This window comes from Agelaius tricolor, unplaced genomic scaffold (genome assembly GCF_023055355.1).
Source record: "Agelaius tricolor isolate 1412-34295 unplaced genomic scaffold, bAgeTri1.0.p SCAF_7, whole genome shotgun sequence".
NCBI lineage: Eukaryota > Metazoa > Chordata > Aves > Passeriformes > Icteridae > Agelaius > Agelaius tricolor.
The window spans coordinates 26,554,618-26,576,496 of NW_027269267.1; the positions used below are offsets into that span (position 1 = coordinate 26,554,618).

A 21,879-nucleotide genomic window follows, 5' to 3' on the forward strand; every position below is an offset into this window, starting at 1 on the left:
GGTGAGGAAGATAAAACTGAACTAGGAGACTGGGAAACAGTTTAACTATCTCATGCAGAATTTACACTGTAGATTGTTCAAATAATGCAGAATATCAACTCAATCACAAAAGCTTATCAGCAGGTAGGACACAATTGGTCATACTCCATTATTAGGGGAAAACATTGTCATTGTATGGTACATACCATGCAGTACTGAACATCCTATAACCTGTTTTACCAACAGAGAAGGAAGTTTTACTGTTCATTTAGGTAGCGAACTGAACTAGGAAAGGCAGCAAATTTCAGAGACCTGAAAAACAAGAGATGTTACAGTATATATGTATACACGCACTAGAGGTTCTCCTTACTCCTAAAGAGAGTCCAGTCTCAAGGAGAAAGTAAGTAGTAACCAGCAAATAAAGCCTCATTTTCATTTAGATAAGGTGCTCGGCACTATAAAACCATCCCTGATGACCCCTCAAGGTAGAATAATTTCTATTTACCATGATCCACAAGATTTCTCCTCTATAACATTCCAGTGAAAATGCTGGTATTTGTGATCAAATCACCTTGCAGAAAAAAGGGTAAAACGCCAAAAGAAATCAGTACTAATAATTGTTGCACAAAATTACTTTTTCAAACAAATCTGGGGTTTAGATTTTTTTTAATACAACAGCCTGCTTAGGAAAGCCAAGGAGATGAAGGAGAGCTGATGGCTGGCTCTGGAAGCACCGAGGACGTGGCCACCGCAGCGCTCTGTGAATCCCCCCAAGAAAGGGGGGACAGATTGAGGCCAGTTTCAGCCGAGGTCCCTGGTCCGGAGCGCGGATCCAACAGGTTCCAGTGCTGGATGTGGATGGGACACACGGCCGGGAGCGGCCCGGGACGGCGCTTGCTGCGGGCCCGGCTGTGCCCAGCGCCGGGACCACGGCAGCTTATTGAGGCGCGATTCACTTCCCCTCCTCCAAAATAAAAGGTGCAATTAAAACCAAACCAAAACAAACCCCCACGCTGCCTTGGGCTGTGAAAAAATAAACCAAAAGAAGAGCAGCCACATCCCCCCGACTGAGAAATCCCGCCGCGGCTGTCACCCTGTCCCGGCGCTTCCGCTATTTCTGGGCAGGGTGAAGCTGCGCGGCTTCAGTCTCACCCCGCCCGAGGGGGTGAAGACTTCGGCTCCCGTCTGTCCCGTCCCTCCCGTCCGTCCCGTCCCCCCGTCCGTGCCGTGCCGGGAGCGGCACCGGCGGGGCCGCCATGTCCGGGCGCCGGCTGCTGCTGCTGCTCCTGCTCTGCGCCGCGCTGCCCGCCGGGCTCCGCGCTCAGGGAGGCGGTAAGGCGGCTCCTTTCCATGGTTTCGGGAGGGGGGAATCTCCCTTCCCAACACTCCTGGGGGCAGGCGGGGGCCTGCCGGGTGAATGCCGCAGGGGTGCCGGTCGGTGCTGCGGGCCGGGGGCGCACCGGGAGGGACAGCGCCGGGGAAGGGGAGCGGGCACCCCACGGCTTCCCCGGTAGGTTCGGTTCCCACACGGCCGAAGGCTTAGCAGCACCTGTGCCGACCCGGCACAGCGCCGTACAGCGGCGAGCTGAGCTGCGGGGGCCGGCAGCTGCCGTGGGCATCGCGGGGACGGTGTAGGAAGGTGGGATTGCCCGCCGCTCGCAGCCTAAGGAGCTCCCTCTCGTGTGTGAGGGGAAACGCGGCCGAGTCGCGGTTGGGTGCGCTTGGCCGTGGAGGAGCTGGGGCGCAGCAAGGAGCAGGTCCCGCTGCCCTCTTGTGCCGCCGGAGTCAGCGCCTAAGTCCAAGGTAGCATCAGCAAATAAGTTTTCAAAAGCTGTTAACTCTTCCTGCAGTGAGTCAGACTGCTTGGGGTTTAAAACAAGGTCTTTGGCATGTTTCTGGAATATCCTGCTTCGGTTGACCAATGCCTGTTGCTTCTTGATGTCTCTAAAGAAGGGAGTATGATGGAGAGCTTGGGAAAGAGAACGAGCAGCCTCAGAAAGAGTCTAGTTCAAGTCTGCAAAAACATCCGCTAATCCGGGTGGCGTGAAAGCAGAGGAATACAGGGGTGATAACCCCACCGGCTGTGTCCTGTCCATTTCCTGTCGCTGAAGAAAGGGATTTGAGGACAAATAAGATAGTGTAATGGGTGAATGAACTAACAGTTGCTGAGCTGCAAGTTAAAAGTACTTTCTGTAAGCCGTCCTTGAGAGGAGCCTTTTCAAAGTAAGTGGGGCTTCAAATTATGTGAGCATTGCTTAATATAAATAACACAATCAGAATTTGCCTCCCTGAGGAGGAGTTCACCGATTTCAGTGAAAGCAGAATAAGTCTCCTCTGTGCTCACTTGGAGGATATTAGGGTATATAATTACTTTTAGCAAGTTTATTTATCATGGAATTAAGCTGCATGAAGAATGCTCCAAAAGGAATGTGCAAGCCTCCCAGTGAGCATAAGTCATTGTCCTTGAAGTCACATCTGTAGCACACTCTTCTACACTCCAGCCTAAAAAATACTGTAAATATAGGAAATATTGGAAAGTATTTCCTTAGTGTAAATTCCAGGTGCTAGAACATGATTAAATGCCAACTTCCAAACTCTTCACACTTTCCCAGAACATATACTCTTTATAGGGTAATTAGCAATTTACTTAATCCCGGGAGGTCATTTTTCCCCTGCCCTCGGCACTGGTGAGGCCACAACCTTGAGTGCTGTGTCCAGTTCTGGCCCCTCAGTTTGGGAAGGACATTGAGACACTTGAGCACATCCAGAGGAGGCAATGAGGCTGGAGAGGGGCTGGGAACACAAACCCTACAGTGAGGAATAACTGAGGGAGCTGGGGGTGTTTTGCCTGGAGAAAAGGAGACTCTGGGGTGACCTTACCACTCTCTACAACAGAAAGGTGGCTGTAGTCAGGTGGGGGTTGGTCTCTTTCTCCAGGCAGCAGCTGACAGAACGAGAGGACATAGCCTCAAGCTGCACCAAGGGAAATACAGGTTGGATATTAGGGAAAAACTTTTTATGGAAAGAGTGATAAAGTACTGGAATTGTCTGCCCAGGAAGGTGGTGGAGTCACCATCCCTGGATGTGTTTAAAAAAAGACTGTATGTGGCATTCAGTGCCATGTTTTAGTTGAGAATGTTATGGCATGTTGGACTCAATGATCTTGAGGGTGTCTTCCAGCCTAGTGATTCTGTGATTCCATAATCTTCCCAGCATTCAGGGAAAGTCATTCTATTCAAGACTGAGTCTTGAGCAGGAGCAGCAGAAATATAAGCCCTCATTGGCAACCTTTTCAAGATTAAAAAGTGTAGGAGACAATTTTGGGGTCCTACATTTTGTTCTGAGGCTACTGATTCTCAGAGAGACTGCTCTGAGAGATCTTGGGATGTATCAGTCTGTGTGAGGACTAACCTCACAGGTAATGTTGCGTACAGGTAGTGTGGTCTGTTTTGGCTTTGTTTCTACTTCACTCATTTGTCGTGACTCTTTTCCACCACCAAATGTTACCCACCTGTATAATTTTTCTCTGCTATCTAGTATTCATCAAGAAAGAAAATGCTGACAAGTTCTTGGAAAGAACAAAACGTGCTAACTCTTTCTTAGAGGAATTGAAGCAAGGGAATATTGAAAGAGAATGCGTTGAGGAGCGCTGCTCAAAAGAAGAAGCAAGAGAAGCTTTTGAAGACCAGGAGAAAACTGTAAGGATGAACTAATATGAAACATAGGTCTATATATTTCATGTTTAAAAATTACTATTCATGTCCTTTGAGCTGGTCATCAAAACTCACAGGTTGTTCCCAATCACTTAACACAAATAGTGATTGACTGTGGGTGGAATTGCTAAGGCAGTAATCATCCCATAACAGTCTTAATGTAGCTCTTGCATGGCCATCCCAGGTTAAATCCTCCATCCTTTTACCCGTTCTGATCTGTTTAATTGCCATTGAAAGTTAATTGACGTTCAATGGCTTTGCTGCTATCAGTGTTGAAAATACATTCACCCTATCTGGGTTACATCCCTGAGTGCCATCACTGTGGTCAGGGCAGTCCCTAAGTGCCATGACTGTGGGAAGGCTGAGAAGGCAAATGCTGACATGGAACTTCATGAGGGAATTTTACTGAATTTATCTCAAGCAGCTTTGCTTGTAATTTTGTAGCTCTTTAATTGAGAGAATGTATACTGATAACAGTTCATAAATGCCTTAATGTTGACTGGAATGAAGTTTGTATGACTCTTGTGTCACCTGCCCTACCCCAATGGCTTGCTTAACTTTAGACAGAAATGTGATTTGTTCCCAAGCAGAAGAGAAAGTTAAAGAATGGGGCAGCTGTGTGGACTGTAAGTAGAAAAGGTGGTTTTGCAAACATAGGCTGTAGCTATATGGCTGTTTAGAACTACCCTGAAACCGAAGCTAAGGCCAGATTCACTTCCCTTTAGCATTATTTGATGGCCAAAATGTTCTTGGAGTGACCCTGAGGTGTCCTGGGTGGGGAGTCCTGGTGCATCACCAGTGTACCTCCAATCATAAATGTTGACTTACCTGTAGCAGAACTGGCACAGCCTGTTCTGCCTGGTGACCAGATGTCACTGGAAAGGACTGTCCTGCACAGAGAGCATCCTAGAGTCCTCAGCGCAAATGAAAAGGAGAACACAAATCAGACAAAATATTTTTAGATGTCAGGATTTGTGAGGTCCTAATTGATGGGAGTATGGGGTGGGGATCAAGACTGAGAATTTGGCATTACGGGAATATAAGTAAATTTGGTCAAAATTGGTGGAAAGATAATTCTGCAAGAAATCAAGTGGCTTACACTGAATGGGTGACACTGGAAAAACTCTAAGGAGGTTCAGATATTTCTGAAAATTGCATGGGACTTGCTTCTGTAGAGCTAGGAACCATATGGATCATATGGTTTTAAGTTATTAAATGGTAATAGTGGGCTGCTAGGCACTGTATGTATCTATAATGTAAATATTTCCTTTAACAATTGTTAGCTGCAAGTATCCTGTGTATGAAAAGTCCAATATTTTTCTGAGGAATTTGGTAATTCTTATCTAACTCTATTTCTTTTTCTTCTCCATTTCCCACACTTACCTGTAGGAGGAATTCTGGAACATCTATGTAGGTAAGAAACACTCTGTGTTTATTTAGAAGATTAAGCTTCCTTATTGCAAGGTTTGAAAGGATGCACCCCTTAAGTAACCCCTTCCTGCTCCCTTGCTTCCTCTCTTTTTACTCTGGGACACCATCATGTTGTGTTTCCTCTGAAAAAGGAATCTGATTTACTGCCTGCTGTTGCTTGAACCCAATTGCTTGATTTGAAGGCAAGGTTCAGCTGTCTCCAGTTGCTGGACTGACTTTTGTCCTCTCAAAAGAATAACAGTGGTCCTTTGCACACAAAGGACAGTGAGGAGCAGAAACTGTGTGTGGGACTGCCAGATAGTTTTCCTTCAGAGGGGCAGCCCCAGACAGGAGAATTCAAGATGCAAAGAGTCACAGATGAGAGTGTGTCTTAAATGCCCTAACCAACACAAAGTTAAAATACATTGCATAGTCATTTGCCAGTTTCTTGTCACCTTCCATGCCAGTGTTGTTGGTTCTTGTCTTAAAGAGCATTTTTTGGTTGTGTGTTTTGCAGGACTGTTTGGCATTCAAGGAAAATATGCCAATGGATCCAATATGCCAGTAGATACTACCTAACAGTTTTCTGTTTTTTTGTCTAAATATGTGAGTTTTATTTATTAGGGTTCTAGTGTTTGTAAGCATTGTGCAGGGACAGATTTTATTGTATTAATGTTTGATAACATGTTCTCCAGAAAGTATATGTCCAGTTTGCACACTGGGTGGACTGCATCAAAAATGTTGGCCAAAGACAGCTCAGCTTTGTCTTTTGGAATCTGCAGAAAAATTAAGACAGTTGCCATGAAGAAGACACAGACTTTCACAATCCCCTAAGCACAGGATGAACTCTGCAACCTGCAGACTAAAATTTCAAGCAAAGCCTGTGTCAGTGTTACAGTAAAGAGGATTGCAATATTTTAAAACATTTTCTTATGAGAATACAAGCAGCAGAATATCAGTGCCAATGCTCTTAGCAGAAGTCTTAGTTTTCATACATTTTAAGCCACAATCCACAAATGCTTTATGAGTGTTCAGAAGTATTGAAAACCACAGCTATGTTCAGCCAAGTTACTAGAACAATTTGTTCTTACTTCCTACTTTAGTAGGGTATTCTGCAATTTGTGCAATATTAATATAAAACTCATTACCACAGCTGCAACTACAGTGTAGGGTAAGAACTAAATAAGTATGTTTTCTAACAGTAGGATGCTGCTTAGCTAAGACCACTACAGAACAGAGTGCTATGGCACTGCAGAGGAGGCAGAAACCAGAAGTTATGATGTAGGCCTTCAGTCTGTCTTTTTTTTTTGGTTAATGTTGGTCTTGTCTTCCTTCTGTTAAGCATGGACATCAGTTTCCAGAGCCTCCATGGCTGGAGCATTTGTAGAGTTCTATGTTTTGGCCACATTCAGGTAGAAGATGGATCTTGATGTGTGGGTACAGTACACAAAGCCCAGCAGCTGTTCCCCATGACAGGCAAAGCTGCAGCAGATGAGGTTATAGTCCAGAAATCCCACATAGGGAGCAATGCTGGATCCTTAGGATGAGTTGCTTCTTGCAAGTTGTTTCTGCTATGGACATTGCTGTTTCAACTGCTCCATAGAAGGGCAGAACAAATGGTAAAATAGGGGGATAAGAGCATGATATATAAAGCAGCAAATTATCAAGTGTCATTTTTCTGGATATCTTACATTTTGTATGAAACAGAGCAAAAACTATAGGGAAATGCAAGGGGCCAGAAGTTCAGTATCTTTAGGGCAGCAATTGCAATGTGGAAATGTCCTGTCAGCTCTTAGAGGCTTCACTGTATGTATATTCTGACCACAATCAGAAAATACTCTGAGTTGGAAGGACCCACAAAGATTATTGAGTCATTGATCATTCACAAATGAATGGCCCATACAGAGATCAAATCTGCAACCCTGTCCATATGAGCACCATGCTTTAACCAGCCGAGCTAATTTCTTTACCTTCCCACAAAAAAAGGGCTTGTGTGCACATCCTAATACAGTGGCCACCAAAAAGAGATTGCAAAACTGAGGATATAAAGATGAATCATTGCAGGTTTGGAATGATTGTGTTTATACTGTTTGTTCCATCTGGAATGTGGCAACTCACAGGACCTATGTTTTGAAAGGAAGGATGAAAGATGGCTTAAGAAAACTAAGAGCCCTTCTGTGGCCACTGAAAATGCTTGCACACTTAGAGTAATTTGGATTTGGTTTGTTTTTGTAGATGGGAACCAGTGCAGTTCCAATCCTTGTCACTATGGTGGCCACTGTAAAGATGGAATTGGTTCCTACACTTGCACGTGCTTGGATGGTTATCAAGGCAAGAACTGTGAATTTGGTAAGTTTCTGCTTTAGAGAACCATGGCGGTGAACTTCCCAGGGAGCTTTGTAAGGAAGCATGTGTTGCATGGAAATCCTTCCTGAGGCTCACTTCTGTGGCATAGAGCTGCCCCTGTGACAGGGGGGGTATCATTAGCCCAGAAGTAAGAGCAGGAGTGTGGAATTGAAGTTTAGTCACAGGACCAAGGGGCAAGATGAGGAGTTGGAGTTTTTAGGGCAGGAGGCAGGAATTGTGTGAGGATTTCCACAATTATGTTCTATGTTAGTGTTTTGTTCATTGTTCCCCTGACAATTTGTCTCTGCTTTTTGAGCTCACCATGCCATGGCCACTGGGCCCACTTGGACCTGGCAAGTACAATTGGTGTGCTGGATGTGGCTGCTTTGTAAGGCACAAGCTGATGTTCAGCACTCACATGAGTTATTCCTCAAGGGTGCTTCAGGTGCTTGGCAGGTGGGGATACAGATCCCGTTTAAAGAGGGTGTTTTGTTTTGGAGAACTTCCAGATCTTCTGTGAAGTCAGTGTTTATGTCCAGTTTTTCTGCCATCATCTCTTTTATAGTCATACCAAAGTTCTGCAGAATAAACAACGGGGACTGTGAGCAGTTCTGCAGCGTCCGAAGAGATGGGCAGAAGGATGTGGTGTGCTCCTGTGCAGATGGGTATGTTCTAGCAGAGGATGGCAAACACTGTGTTGCAACAGGTACGCAGCCATGAGATAAAGCCATAGCAGTGGTTGGTGAGACTTGTTTCACTGTTAAGGGGTGTCTTGGTTTGCAGTTGAGGAATGTCTTTTGAATCACCAGTATCCTACATGACATAGACTCAAGAGTAAGGCTAACTGATTTATATTTCAAAAGCTTTCCATTTGTGAGGTGCTATGGTGGAGTGGATCAAAATGTACATGATTTTGAACCCTTTGCAAGATGCCTCTCAGCAAATTACCGCAGTAAATTCCACTGTTGCCAAGAAGAAAGTCATTGCATTAATAACTCATTTTCTTAAATGCTTTTGCACATCACATAAATTAGCAACCTGCAAAACTTTTCTTCTCTAAACCTTTCCTTTTATAGAAACTGAAAATGTTAGGTAATTATAATCAGCACTATTTACACATGTACATTGTAGCACTCATGAAAAGACTTGTCAGAGGTTGTCAAACATATTCTCATGTTGTTGTTGTTCTTAAATCGTTTTAAAAAATAACAAATTGCTCTTGTGACCCATATTACTTCACTCTGTTTCCTTGTAATTTCCAATAAGTTTTCTCTTAGCTTGGTGCTTCTTTCCATGTCTAATTTTATCAGTCTTCTCTTTACAGTAAAATACCCTTGTGGAAAAGTTTCTGTGGTGAGGAAGAAAAGGTCTTTTCTTTTACCCACTGACCACAGCAATGTAACAAGTGATGAAGAAGACCCTCCTCCATACGAAATGACCACAGAGGAGAACTTTGTAATTACCACAGAAAGCCCAACACCTCCACCTGACAACAGAACAAGCAGCAAAACTCCCTATGTCGATACCAGGATAGTTGGTGGGGATGAGTGTCTTCCTGGCCAATGCCCATGGCAGGTGAATGGAGGGGGCTTTGCCCTGCCTGTGGGGAGAATGTGTCTGAGGGAAGAGGAGCAGAGGCTCCTTCCAGCTGGGAGCCTTCTGAACATGACCCATGTCACGTGCAGCAGCAGTGAGACGTGGCTGAGCTGTGTGACCCTGGGCACTTGGATGTGCTGTTCTGCAAAGTGCAGCCTCACGGGGTCAAAACAAAAGGCTGCGTGCCATTTCAGGGGGAACTGCCTACCCTATCCCCAGAGAGGACTTTGGGTCATGCTGTTCTCCCAGGCCATTTTTGTAGTTACATTTTGGTTCTGTCTGAGACCATCCACCCAGGCAGCACACCTGAGAGCAGTGTGATAAAGCAGATATAGCCAGCATTTTAGTTCAGAAATACAGCCTCATGTCTCAGTTTCACCCTTGAGTTTGGGTCAGCCAAAATGAATTCCTGTATTTGAACATTGTTTGGGGGGTAAGTCCAAGGGATGTGGTGATCAGGCATCTGCACTCTGCCTGCTCAGTCAGTCAATGCCTGAGGGACGTTACTCAGCACCGGCAGTGAGGTAATGTGGAAGGCAAATGTTTTAACTTCACATAGAGAGAATCAGGACTCTGTAGCAGTCAATCTGCAGGCTCTGCATGTGGGAGTGCAAGGCTAGGAGAGACGTGGAGGGCCACATACATGTTGCAGTAAGCAGCATCTCTGTAGTGTGCAGAGAAATCAGTTAGCGCTTTATAGCTCATCAACATTAAATCGCGCTTGTTCCTTGTGCACTTACTTTTTTTATTTCACAGGCTGTTCTGTTAAACGAGGAAGGAGAAGAGTTTTGTGGTGGAACTATTCTGAATGAAAATTTTATACTTACTGCAGCTCATTGCATAAACCAATCCAAAGAAATCAAAGTTGTTGTTGGTGAGTGATTATTTCTTTTACTCCTCTGAGGTGAGAGTAGCTGTTCTGCCGAACCTTCTGTGCCTTAAATCTCCCATGAGATGTACTCGTGATTCATTAAGGTTTGTTACCTTTTTGCTGCTTTTTATAATTTCTTGTTATTCTGACCATACTTCTTTGTAACAATAGGTGCCTCTCTTTCTTCTCTGCCAGCTAGCTGGAAGGGATTACAGTTAAATATTCTAGAAATATTGGTTATCAATGTGTTCAGCAGAGCAGTGTTTCTGCAGGGAGCTCATCATTCCTGGCACTTCAGAATCATCCAGAGTTGTTCCTGCAAGAACCCTCAGGAAAGCTCTGACTCATTGAATAGAGCAGACAAGAACAAACTCAGATTTCCCATTGCTTCCCTTTTGAGCCAGCTTCATCTTTGCACTGTCCAAACCCTGTTCTCTTCTCTAAGCCAGGCTCAAGCTCCTGGAAGTGCTTCCACACAAAATTGCATGAGTTTAGCAGAATCAGCATATGCCTTTCTGTAAACTGCTACAAAATCTCCACAGACCTAATCTCAGGACCAAAGCCAATCCACTTGCTGCTAAGAAATGTTGCCTGTTTACAGTTTCCTTCTGTGGTCTAAGGTCCTGGACTAAGTACTCAGAATGAATATACTACTCTCTTCCTCTGTCCTGAAATTCCTATACTTTCTCCACATTGATGACCCTTTTAATGCTCTTGTGCAGGTGAAGTGGACAGAGAGACGACAGAGCAGTCTGAATCAATGCACACTGTGGATAAAATATACGTTCACTCCAGATTTATTCTTGAGACTTATGATAATGACATTGCCTTACTAAAGCTGAAGGAACCTGTCACATTTTCAGAGTACGTCATCCCAGCATGTCTCCCCAAAGTAGACTTTGCTAATGAAGTTCTGATGACACAGAAGTCTGGGAGGGTTAGTGGCTTTGGGCGGGAATTTGAAGGCGGGCGAACGTCCAAAAAACTGAAGGTGCTCGAGGTGCCCTATATTAATAGGAACACTTGCAAGCAATCCACTAACTTAGCCATAACTGAGAACATGTTCTGTGCTGGTTATGACACAGAGCAAAAGGATGCTTGCCAGGGAGACAGTGGTGGCCCCCATGTGACCAGATACAAGGACACTTATTTTGTTACTGGAATTGTTAGCTGGGGTGAAGGATGTGCAAGGAAAGGCAAATATGGGGTCTATACCAAACTCTCCCGGTTCCTGCGCTGGGTAAGGACAGTCATGAGTTTGTAGTGGTGCTGTGTCCCTTGATCCTCCTTGTTACCTGCCAAGGTGTAGGATTGGAAATGGAAACTTTCTTTTCCTGCATATCTGCTAAGTTGGTTATGAGATCTCTTTAAAGTTATGGTCTGCTTCCATTTGTATTATTCCTGGCTTTAAAGCATAACTCTGAGGACTGTAGGGGTCTTTGGAATTGGTTGAATGAGGGAATTTCCCCAAGCAAAAAGGCTGCTGAGTGGGGTCTTTGGCTTCTTTTCATTATTTATCAATGGCCATTGTGGTTCCTATCAGTTGTCACGAGTGCTCCTACCAGAGGCTTCTAAATATGTTCTGAAGAGTCACTAGTCATGATGAAAGCAGGAAAGGTGGGAGTCACTAAATCCTCATATTGCAGCCATCTGGCTCAGCAGGGAGTTTATCCTTACTGGAGTTGTTTAGCTTCTACCTTCAGATGTGTTCAGAAGATGAAGGGAACAGGAGATCTTGCATGGATAAAGCTGAGACACAATTAATTAATCAATATGTGATGCTAAATAATCACTCATTCCACAAAATGGCCTGTTCAGATCACAGCAGCTCATTAAAAAGGGGTTTTGCTTTATAAGTATTCTACTTCTAGTTTGATTTGTACACTCTGCTCATCAGAATATATATATATATGTCCATATTCAGTGTTTTTTGTATCTTGTTCTGGATTGTGTATTGCTGAGGATTGGAAAGCTCCTTGCATGTGTATTGTTCTAGATGTTTCAGTTACGTGCAATATTGATGTACACCAGCATTTGAAATAAAGCATTCTCTTTTTTTTTCTCCTTTGGTTGGGTTTTTTTCTAACAAAGCCCCATTAGCCTCTAACCCCCTTACAGTTCCAATGGCTTTTCAAAGCTTCTCTAATCTCTTATGTTCTGTGATCTGAGGAGCACTGAACTTCCTTAGGCACCTGCTCCATCTCTCTTAGGCTTTGAGCTGGTACTGGCTCGTTTCACACAGCAGGTGCTGTGAGCACAGCAGACTGACAAACCCAAAACACAACTCTGCAAACAACAAGTATTGCTGCAGCAGGCACTGATTATGGGCAGGAAAGTGAGTGGGCAGGTCAGTTATCTCAGCTTGCTGGTCTTGACCTGTATAACTCTTCAGTGGGCTTCCTTCCATGTTTGCTCAGCAGTGTTTGTTCCCTGAATTCTGTCCACTGGGTTCCTGTTAAAATCCCACGGGTGCTGCTCCTTGTGCTCAATCAGGCTGAAAGATCCCTCTCCAAAGGAAAGCCTCAGGTGTGGGTCCTGCCCAAATCCTGCTTACATACTCTTGCTAAGGGCTTTCTTCTACTTAAACAGAGCTTGAGGTCTGAAGGAAAACTCAGATTGGGCTGTAAATGGGTAGCTGAAGGCATCCCTTTATGTCCATTGCTCTTTCTGTGCCAGCATATCTGCCCTGCTGAGAGGACATGAGTGAAAGGTGCTTGCCTCTGAACCTCCTATCCAAGGTCATAAGCAACACTAGGGCATGCAGGAAATGGAGGAATAAGAGCACATTCTTTTTTTAATGTTGACAAATTATTTGGGAATGGTTTCACATAACAGAATTGAACAGATTGCAAAATCCAGGAAAATGGGACACAGCACACAGCTGCTGAGTAAGCTGGTGGATTTTGAGATACTGGAATTCCTTCTGGCATGCAGACATGACTGGCTTAGGCAAAAGCTATGTACCAAGGATGGTGGACAGGGAGGCTCTAAGCTACCCTCTAGTGCTCAGGCTTCTTCTGCCTTCAAGGAAAAGCCAGTCCTGAGACTAAAGGGAGGAAAAGAAGGATGGTGAGTAAGCCCTGTGACTAGAGAAGCCCTGCAGTAGATATTCCCAGGAGGGCAGTGAAGGCTCTGATGCTGGTTGTCTTCCAGAGTGGGAGATGTAAGGAGATGTCAGGTGTTCAGCATGATGGGGGCTGCCCTAGGAAAAAATATGGACAAGCTGCCCTTTGTTATGGCATCCTGCACTTTGGGAGGAAAACACACTGCAGCAGGCTCAGTGTCCAAGAGTGCTAAAATATAATAGAGGTGGATTTGATCTCCTGTTGGCTCAGTAGGTTGGGCTGGGTGACCCTGTAGGTCCCTCCAGGCCCTGTTTCCTGTGTTTCCAGGTGAGCAGCACCATCAGAGTGTCACTTTTAGGATCATGCCCTTGTGCTCTGCACTAGCATGGTAAGAACAAGCTTCCTGTGTACTGCTCCCTGGCCCAGGTGACTGACCTGGCAGGATTGTCTTCCATAGCTTGATTCCCAAAGCCCAATGGCCTGTCAAGAGCTGTCCCCTTGGAGTGCTTTGAACTAAAGGAAACAGCACATAAAACCCATAAGCCTTCGTTTTAGGGTACAATGTGAGATGTACCCAAAAGTATGTATTCCATCAGCATCTTCATGAGCTGTTAAAACCATATCAGGCAGTGTTCCTTGTCTCCTTCATTACTCATCCTTGATAACTCCAGGGGATGTCTTTTGTTAATGGGCCATTGAGTGTGAGTGCATGATAAAAATACATCATCCCATTGTGAGATGCTCCACCCAAGGGGAGGAACCAAGCTTTCCTATCTGCATATAATCTGAGGCTTGTAACAGTCACAGTCAGCCTTATCCACTGAATTCCCAGACAAGAGTTCCATAACCACCACTGGACCTTCAGAGGAAGAACAAACCCTTTTACAGGAACACTGCTTCAACAGAACCACATCTGTCACTTCAAGAGGACTGCAGCCGCCAGTTAACTGGACTGCTACCAACACCTGGACTAACAGGGTGTCAGGTTGTATTCTGACTCTGTCAGTGTTTCTGTATTATTGCATTTACTTTAATTTTCCTATTAAATTGTATTTCTGACTTGGGATATCCCACTGGTTTGCTTTCAAACAATAACAACCCCCAACTTTCACAATGGGATGGAAATTGATGAATCTGGGGAAGTGTGCTCTGTCCAAGTGTGCTTGTGACAGAGCTGGTGGGTAACAACTTTGCAAGGTGCTCCCTGAGACCTGCAAACTCGGTGCCCTGATTTACTCCTCACTTCTGGAGTGCCTTCCTGCTTTGGCCCAGCATACAGGAGGCACAAAGCTCTGGCTCTGATCGTCTGCCTTCCTTGGGATATGGGCAAGAGCCACATCACCCACTATAGCTCCTGGCTGCCTGCATAGTCCAGCTGCTTTAGAGAGGCTTTGTCCAAATTTCCAGAGGAAAGCCTCTTAGAGGTGCTCTGCCAGCACAAAGCTATCAGTGGGGCATTGCTGCAGCACACGCACATGTGTTGTGTTTGAACACTGTGCCGTGGTGACACTGAGTGCAGACTTTGCTCTCGGAGGTTTTGTTTTCTCATGAGTGGCTGACCCTTGCACTGCGGTGTTTCTCCCTCACAGCTGCCCCAGAGCCCTGCAGAGCGAGCAGCGGGTGACGCGCAGCGCGCTCGGAGCACGGGCATGGCAGGTCACCGTGGGACAATGGGGCTTCTTCCTGTTGTCCTCCTTTTCCTCCAGATGAGGCAGACAGGTAGAGTGCTTGCTTCACCTTGGCTTTGTGCTGCTTTGCCTAAACCATGCAGGTAGCTGTCAATAATTTTGCTTTGTGGGGCAAGGGAAATGAGTGAACACCAGGTGGCTTTGCTGTCTCACCAACCTTGCTCCACTTTGCCAGCTGCAGTGTAATGATACCCAGGGCTGAGGCACATGGGGAATTCCATTTTGGAGTGACAATTGTGTCAGTGTAAATTATGGGGTCTGTATGTTGATATGTAGTGTTTTCAAAGGCTCAGCACAATTAATGAGCTATTCTTCATGTTCTCAGGAGACATGATAATTAAATAACCCTTACTATCCATTTGTAAGCTGCTGAGGGACAAAATGATGTCCACAATATTTAACTGTACAGAGGAGAACAAGAACCCTACCCCATATATCACTGTGATTTTCTAATTCGTCACAAAACCATCACATCTCCACTTAATAAAATAAATTATCCCACCTATTCTGACCATGCTCTAAACAGGGGCAGAGCAGGTGGTAAAATTTAGAAATTTGAAATTTGTCTTTAAAGCAGTGAATTCTTGAGCAAGTGTCACTTCTCTGGATATCCTACTTCTTGCATGAAACAGTGCATCCCAGAGAACATATGTGAGGGGGTAACACATTTTTTGCAGCAGAGCACTAAATGGGAAAGACCATATCAGAAAAGGAATGAGATGGGTGGGAGAAAGAGCTGCTACATGAAACGTGTCTCCAAATGCAGAGTTACCTCCCTGACCTCAATGTCCTCATATACTGAGTTTGTGAGGTATGTGTGGCTGGGGCCCTGCAGTCAGGTCGCCTGGTGTGTCTAGGAAAGGAAGAAAGGCTGCAGAACTCAAGATGCCAGCATAGATGTGGGCAGCATGAGGTAAGAGGTAATAACTACAAGCTCAAGCTCATACCTCAATGGATACAGTGAGAAAATTTGGGTTCTCTAAGCAGTACAGAATAGAATTTTGGCCTGCTCATGTGACTTTAGCAGGGTTTTGTAAAGTTTGGGGGTTTTATTAGCTTCTGCTTAATAAACCAGTATCTGTGTCTTTAAATGAACAGCTCTGCAGGCAAAAGACATGCAGAAGGCCTGACATAACCTTTAAGGAAATAAAAGTTGATGGTTTTCAGCCAGTAGTTGCAATATAGAAATGTCCTGTCTGGTTTTACAGGATTCACTGTAAGTTATGTAGACTCTGACCACTATGTATTACTTAATCTTCCTGTAAAAAAAAGGGCTTGTGTGCACATCCTAATACAGTGGCCACCAAAAAGAGATTGCAAAACTGAGGATATAAAGATGAATCATTGCAGGTTTGGAATGATTGTGTTTATACTGTTTGTTCCATCTGGAATGTGGCAACTCACAGGACCTATGTTTTGAAAGGAAGGATGAAAGATGGCTTAAGAAAACTAAGAGCCCTTCTGTGGCCACTGAAAATGCTTGCACACTTAGAGTAATTTGGATTTGGTTTGTTTTTGTAGATGGGAACCAGTGCAGTTCCAATCCTTGTCACTATGGTGGCCACTGTAAAGATGGAATTGGTTCCTACACTTGCACGTGCTTGGATGGTTATCAAGGCAAGAACTGTGAATTTGGTAAGTTTCTGCTTTAGAGAACCATGGCGGTGAACTTCCCAGGGAGCTTTGTAAGGAAGCATGTGTTGCATGGAAATCCTTCCTGAGGCTCACTTCTGTGGCATAGAGCTGCCCCTGTGACAGGGGGGGTATCATTAGCCCAGAAGTAAGAGCAGGAGTGTGGAATTGAAGTTTAGTCACAGGACCAAGGGGCAAGATGAGGAGTTGGAGTTTTTAGGGCAGGAGGCAGGAATTGTGTGAGGATTTCCACAATTATGTTCTATGTTAGTGTTTTGTTCATTGTTCCCCTGACAATTTGTCTCTGCTTTTTGAGCTCACCATGCCATGGCCACTGGGCCCACTTGGACCTGGCAAGTACAATTGGTGTGCTGGATGTGGCTGCTTTGTAAGGCACAAGCTGATGTTCAGCACTCACATGAGTTATTCCTCAAGGGTGCTTCAGGTGCTTGGCAGGTGGGGATACAGATCCCGTTTAAAGAGGGTGTTTTGTTTTGGAGAACTTCCAGATCTTCTGTGAAGTCAGTGTTTATGTCCAGTTTTTCTGCCATCATCTCTTTTATAGTCATACCAAAGTTCTGCAGAATAAACAACGGGGACTGTGAGCAGTTCTGCAGCGTCCGAAGAGATGGGCAGAAGGATGTGGTGTGCTCCTGTGCAGATGGGTATGTTCTAGCAGAGGATGGCAAACACTGTGTTGCAACAGGTACGCAGCCATGAGATAAAGCAATAGCAGTGGTTGGTGAGACTTGTTTCACTGTTAAGGGGTGTCTTGGTTTGCAGTTGAGGAATGTCTTTTGAATCACCAGTATCCTACATGACATAGACTCAAGAGTAAGGCTAACTGATTTATATTTCAAAAGCTTTCCATTTGTGAGGTGCTATGGTGGAGTGGATCAAAATGTACATGATTTTGAACCCTTTGCAAGATGCCTCTCAGTGAGGCATGTCAGAGTAAATTCTGCTGTTAACAAGATAATAAAAAATCGTAGAATCACAGACTATCCTGTTTTGAAAGAAATCTTCAATGATAATGAATACCCACCTCATGGACTATTACTAGACTACCCCAAGAATAACTCCATGTGCCTGAGATTGTTGTCCCCACATTTCTTGAACTGTCAGGCTTGGGGCCTTGACCACTTCCCTGGGGAACCTGTTCAAATGCCCAACCACCCTCTTGGTGAAGAACCTTTTTCTACTATCCAACCTAAACCTCCCCTGACACTGCTTCCTGCCATTCTCTCAGGTTTCTTCATGGAAAGGGCTGTCCAGTACTGGAATGCACTGCCCAGGGAAGTGGGGGGGTCACCATCCCTGGAGATTTTCAAGAAACAACTGAATGTGCCACATAAAGCTATAGTCCAATTAACAAGGTGGTGATCTGCCAAAGGTTGAATTCTATGATCTTGGAGGTCATTTCCAACCTAAAGGATTCTGTGATTCCATGTCCTGGTCACCACAGAGAAGAGATCAGTGCCTGCCCCGCCTCTTCCCCTCAGGAGAAAGTTATTGACCACAATGAGGCCTCCCCTCAGCCTCCTCTTCTCCAGGCTGAACTAGACCAATTGACCTCAGCCACTCCTCCTACTTCCCCTCAAGACCCTTCATTGTCTCTGTTGCCCTCATTTGGACGCTCTCTAAGAGCTTTATATCTTTCTGATATTTATAGGTCAAAAACTGTACACAGGACTCAAGGTGAGACCACACTGAGAAAAGTGATCACAGTAGGATCTTTGCTTAAACACTTACAGGCCATACAAAAGAGCAGCTTGCAAAAATTTATACTTAAATTGCAGTTAACCTTATCAACTTGTAACTGAAGAGATAGTGCTAATCATAATTATCCAATGTATATATGTACAATTTTATTGTATTTCAAAATACCACAGGGGCGGGGTAGGTCAACCATTGAGATATCATGTCAGGTTTAATATCTTTTATAGCTAATAAATTGCTGTCATTAGCCATATTATTCCTAAAATAAAGCACTTCACTCACTCTCCAAATTAAGTACATTTTATTAAGAGGAATGACATGAATATATCAATGTAAATACTTGAGGATGATGTATGAAATTTGTTAAAAACAGATTGATGATGGTGTATTAAATTATAAATACTTTCAAAACATGACTATGAAACGGAGGGTGAAGGAGAGCTTTCATGATGAGAAAATAGCACTCATTTCTCAAACCATGTGGTCTTTCTTCCTTGATTCCATGTGCCAAGTCTTTCGTATTGTCTGGAAAATGAGGAAGCAGCACTGTATATTGTGAGATTGTATTTCCAAGGAGTTTCTTCTTGTGTTAGTGTTTCTATCATTAATTTTAGGATTCTTCTCTTTACAGTAAAATACCCTTGTGGAAAAGTTTCTGTGGCAAGGAAGAAAAGGTCTTTTCTTTTACCCACTGACCACAGCAGAGGAATGAGTGATGAAGAAGACCCTCCTCCATATGAAATGACCACAGAGGAGAACTTTGTAATTACCACAGAAAGCCCAACACCTCCACCTGACAACAGAACAAGCAGCAAGAATCCATATGTCAATACCAGGATAGTTGGTGGGGATGAGTGTCTTCTTGGCCAATGCCCATGGCAGGTGAATGGAGGGGGCTTTGCCCTGCCTGTGGGGAGAATGTGTCTGAGGGAAGGGGAGCAGAGGCTCCTTCCAGCTGGGAGCCTTCTGAACATGACCCATGTCACGTGCAGCGGCAGTGAGACGTGGCTGAGCTGTGTGACTCTGGGCACTTGGATGTGCTGTTCTGCAAAGTGCAGCCTCACGGGGTCAAAACAAAAGGCTGCGTGCCATTTCAGGGGGAACTGCCTACCCTATCCCCAGAGAGGACTTTGGGTCATGCTGTTCTCCCAGGCCATTTTTGCAGGTTACATTTTGGTTCTGTCTGAGACCATCCACCCAGGCAGCACACCTGAGAGCAGGGTGATAAAGCAGATATAGCCAGCATTTTAGTTCAGAAATACAGCCTCATGTCTCAGTTTCACCCTTGAGTTTGGGTCAGCCAAAATGAATTCCTGTATTTGAACATTGTTTGGGGGGTAAGTCCAAGGGATGTGGTGATCAGGCATCTGCACTCTGCCTGCTCAGTCAGTCAATGCCTGAGGGACATTACTCAGCACCAGCAGTGAGGTAATGTGGAAGGCAAATGTTTTAACTTCACCTAGAGACAATCAGGACTCTGTAGCAGTCAATCTGCAGGCTCTGCATGTGGGAGTGCAAGGCTAGGAGAGACGTGGAGGGCCACATACATGTTGCAGTAAGCAGCATCTCTGTAGTGTGCAGAGAAATCAGTTAGCGCTTTATAGCTCATCAACATTAAACTGCACTTCCTCCTTCTGCCCTTACCTGTTTTGCTTCACAGGCTGTTCTGTTAAACGAGGAAGGAGAAGAGTTTTGTGGTGGAACTATTCTGAATGAAAATTTTATACTTACTGCAGCTCATTGCATAAACCAATCCAAAGAAATCAAAGTTGTTGTTGGTGAGTGATTATTTCTTTTACTCCTCTGAGGTGAGAGTAGCTGTTCTGCCGAACCTTCTGTGCCTTAAATCTCCCATGAGATTTAAGTACTCGTGATTCATTAAGGTTTGTTACCTTTTTGCTGCTTTTTATAATTTCTTGTTATTATGACCATACTTCTTTGTAACAACAGGTGCCTCTCTTTCTTCTCTGCCAGATAGCTGGAAGGGATTGCAGTTAAATATTCTAGAAATATTGGTTATCTATGTGTTCAGCAGAGCAGTGTTTCTGCAGGAAGCTCATCATTCCTGGCACTTCAGAATCATCCAGAGTTGTTCCTGCAAGAACCCTCAGGAAAGCTCTGACTCATTGAATAGAGCAGACAAGAACAAACTCAGATTTCCCATTGCTTCCCTTTTGAGCCAGGACACAGGATCAACACAGCTTCATCTTTGCACAGTTGTAGTCCAGACCCTGTTCTCTTCTCTAAGCCAGGCTCAAGCTCCTGGAAGTGCTTCCACACAAAATTGCATGAGTTTAGCTGAATCAGCATATGCCTTTCTGTAAACTGCTACAAAATCTCCACAGACCAAATCTCAGGGCCAAAGCCAATCCACTTGCTGCTAAGAAATGTTGCCTGTTTACAGTTTCCTTCTGTGGTCTCAGGTCCTGGACTAAGTACTCAGAATGAATATACTACTCTCTTCCTCTGTCCTGAAATTCTTATACTTTCTTCACATTGATGACCCTTTTAATGCTCTTGTGCAGGTGAAGTGGACAGAGAGAAGAAGGAGCAGTCTGAATCAATGCACACTGTGGATAAAATCATTGTTCACTCCAAGTTTGATGCTGAGACTTATGATAATGACATTGCCTTACTAAAGCTGAAGGAACCTGTCACATTTTCAGAGTACGTCATCCCAGCATGTCTCCCCAAAGTAGACTTTGCTAATGAAGTTCTGATGAAGCAGAAATCTGGAAGGGTTAGTGGCTTTGGGCGGGAATATGATGGTGGACAACTCCCAAAGAAACTGAAGGTGCTTGAACTCCCCTATGTTAATAAGAGCACTTGTGAGCAATCCACCTACTTTGTGGTAACTGAGAACATGTTCTGTGCTGGTTATGACACAGAGCAAAAGGATGCTTGCCAGGGAGACAGTGGTGGCCCCCATGTGACCAGATACAAGGATACTTATTTTGTTACTGGAATTGTTAGCTGGGGTGAAGGATGTGCAAGGAAAGGCAAATATGGGGTCTATACCAAACTCTCCCGGTTCCTGCGCTGGGTAAGGACAGTCATGAGTTTGTAGTGGTGCTGTGTCCCTTGATCTTCCTTGTTACCTGCCAAGGTGTAGGATTGGAAATGGAAACTTTCTTTTCCTGCATATCTGCTAAGTTGGTTATGAGATCTCTTTAAAGTTATGGTCTGCTTCCATTTGTATTATTCCTGGCTTTAAAGCACAACTCTGAGGACTGTGGGGGTCTTTGGAATTGGTTGAATGAGGGAATTTCCCCAAGCAAAAAGGCTGCTGAGTGGGGTCTTTGGCTTCTTTTCATTATTTATCAATGGCCATTGTGGTTCCTATCAGTTGTCACGAGTGCTCCTACCAGAGGCTTCTAAATATGTTCTGAAGAGTCACTAGTCATGATGAAAGCAGGAAAGGTGGGAGTCACTAAATCCTCATATTGCAGCCATCTGGCTCAGCAGAGAGTTTATCCTTACTGGAGTTGTTTAGCTTCTACCTTCAGATGTGTTCAGAAGATGAAGGGAACAGGAGATCTTGCATGTCTAAATAAAGAGGGGTTTTGATTTATGAGGATTGTACTTCACTCTAGTTTAATTCGTACACTCTGCTCATCAGAATATATATATGTGCATATTCAGTGTTTTCTGTATCTTGTTCTGGATTGTGTATGGCTGAGGATTAGAAAACTCTTTGCATGTGTATTGTTCTAGATGTTTCAGTTACGTGCAATATTGATGTACACCAGCATTTGAAATAAAATATTCTTTCTCTTTTTTTTTGTTCCCGTTTCTTGTAATTTTAACAAGCCCAGCCCCAAAAACCTCCATCCATCATGTTCTCTGCCCCCTAGGAATCC

At 44.4% G+C, this 21,879-nt stretch overlaps 2 protein-coding genes across 2 annotated transcripts; both read left to right on the plus strand.

Annotated features, from left to right (window-relative positions):
* The first annotated feature begins 799 nt into the window (after window positions 1-799).
* Window positions 800-11,975, plus strand: F10 (coagulation factor X). Its single transcript, XM_071430653.1, has 8 exons — window positions 800-1,311; window positions 3,517-3,677; window positions 5,082-5,106; window positions 7,338-7,451; window positions 8,014-8,154; window positions 8,773-9,023; window positions 9,801-9,918; window positions 10,638-11,975. The coding sequence occupies exons 1-8, from the start codon at window positions 1,236-1,238 to the stop codon at window positions 11,177-11,179; spliced, it is 1,428 nt and encodes a 475-aa protein (XP_071286754.1). The 5' UTR covers window positions 800-1,235; the 3' UTR covers window positions 11,180-11,975.
* A 4,069-nt stretch (window positions 11,976-16,044) lies between these two features.
* Window positions 16,045-21,569, plus strand: LOC139591899 (coagulation factor X-like; the record flags this gene model as incomplete). The annotated part of the gene is made up of 5 exons (XM_071431126.1): window positions 16,045-16,303; window positions 16,866-17,006; window positions 18,651-18,901; window positions 19,680-19,797; window positions 20,545-21,569. Coding segments are annotated over 5 exons (1,311 nt in total), but the record flags the coding sequence as incomplete, so codon positions are not given.
* Between the last annotated feature and the right edge of the window lie 310 nt (window positions 21,570-21,879).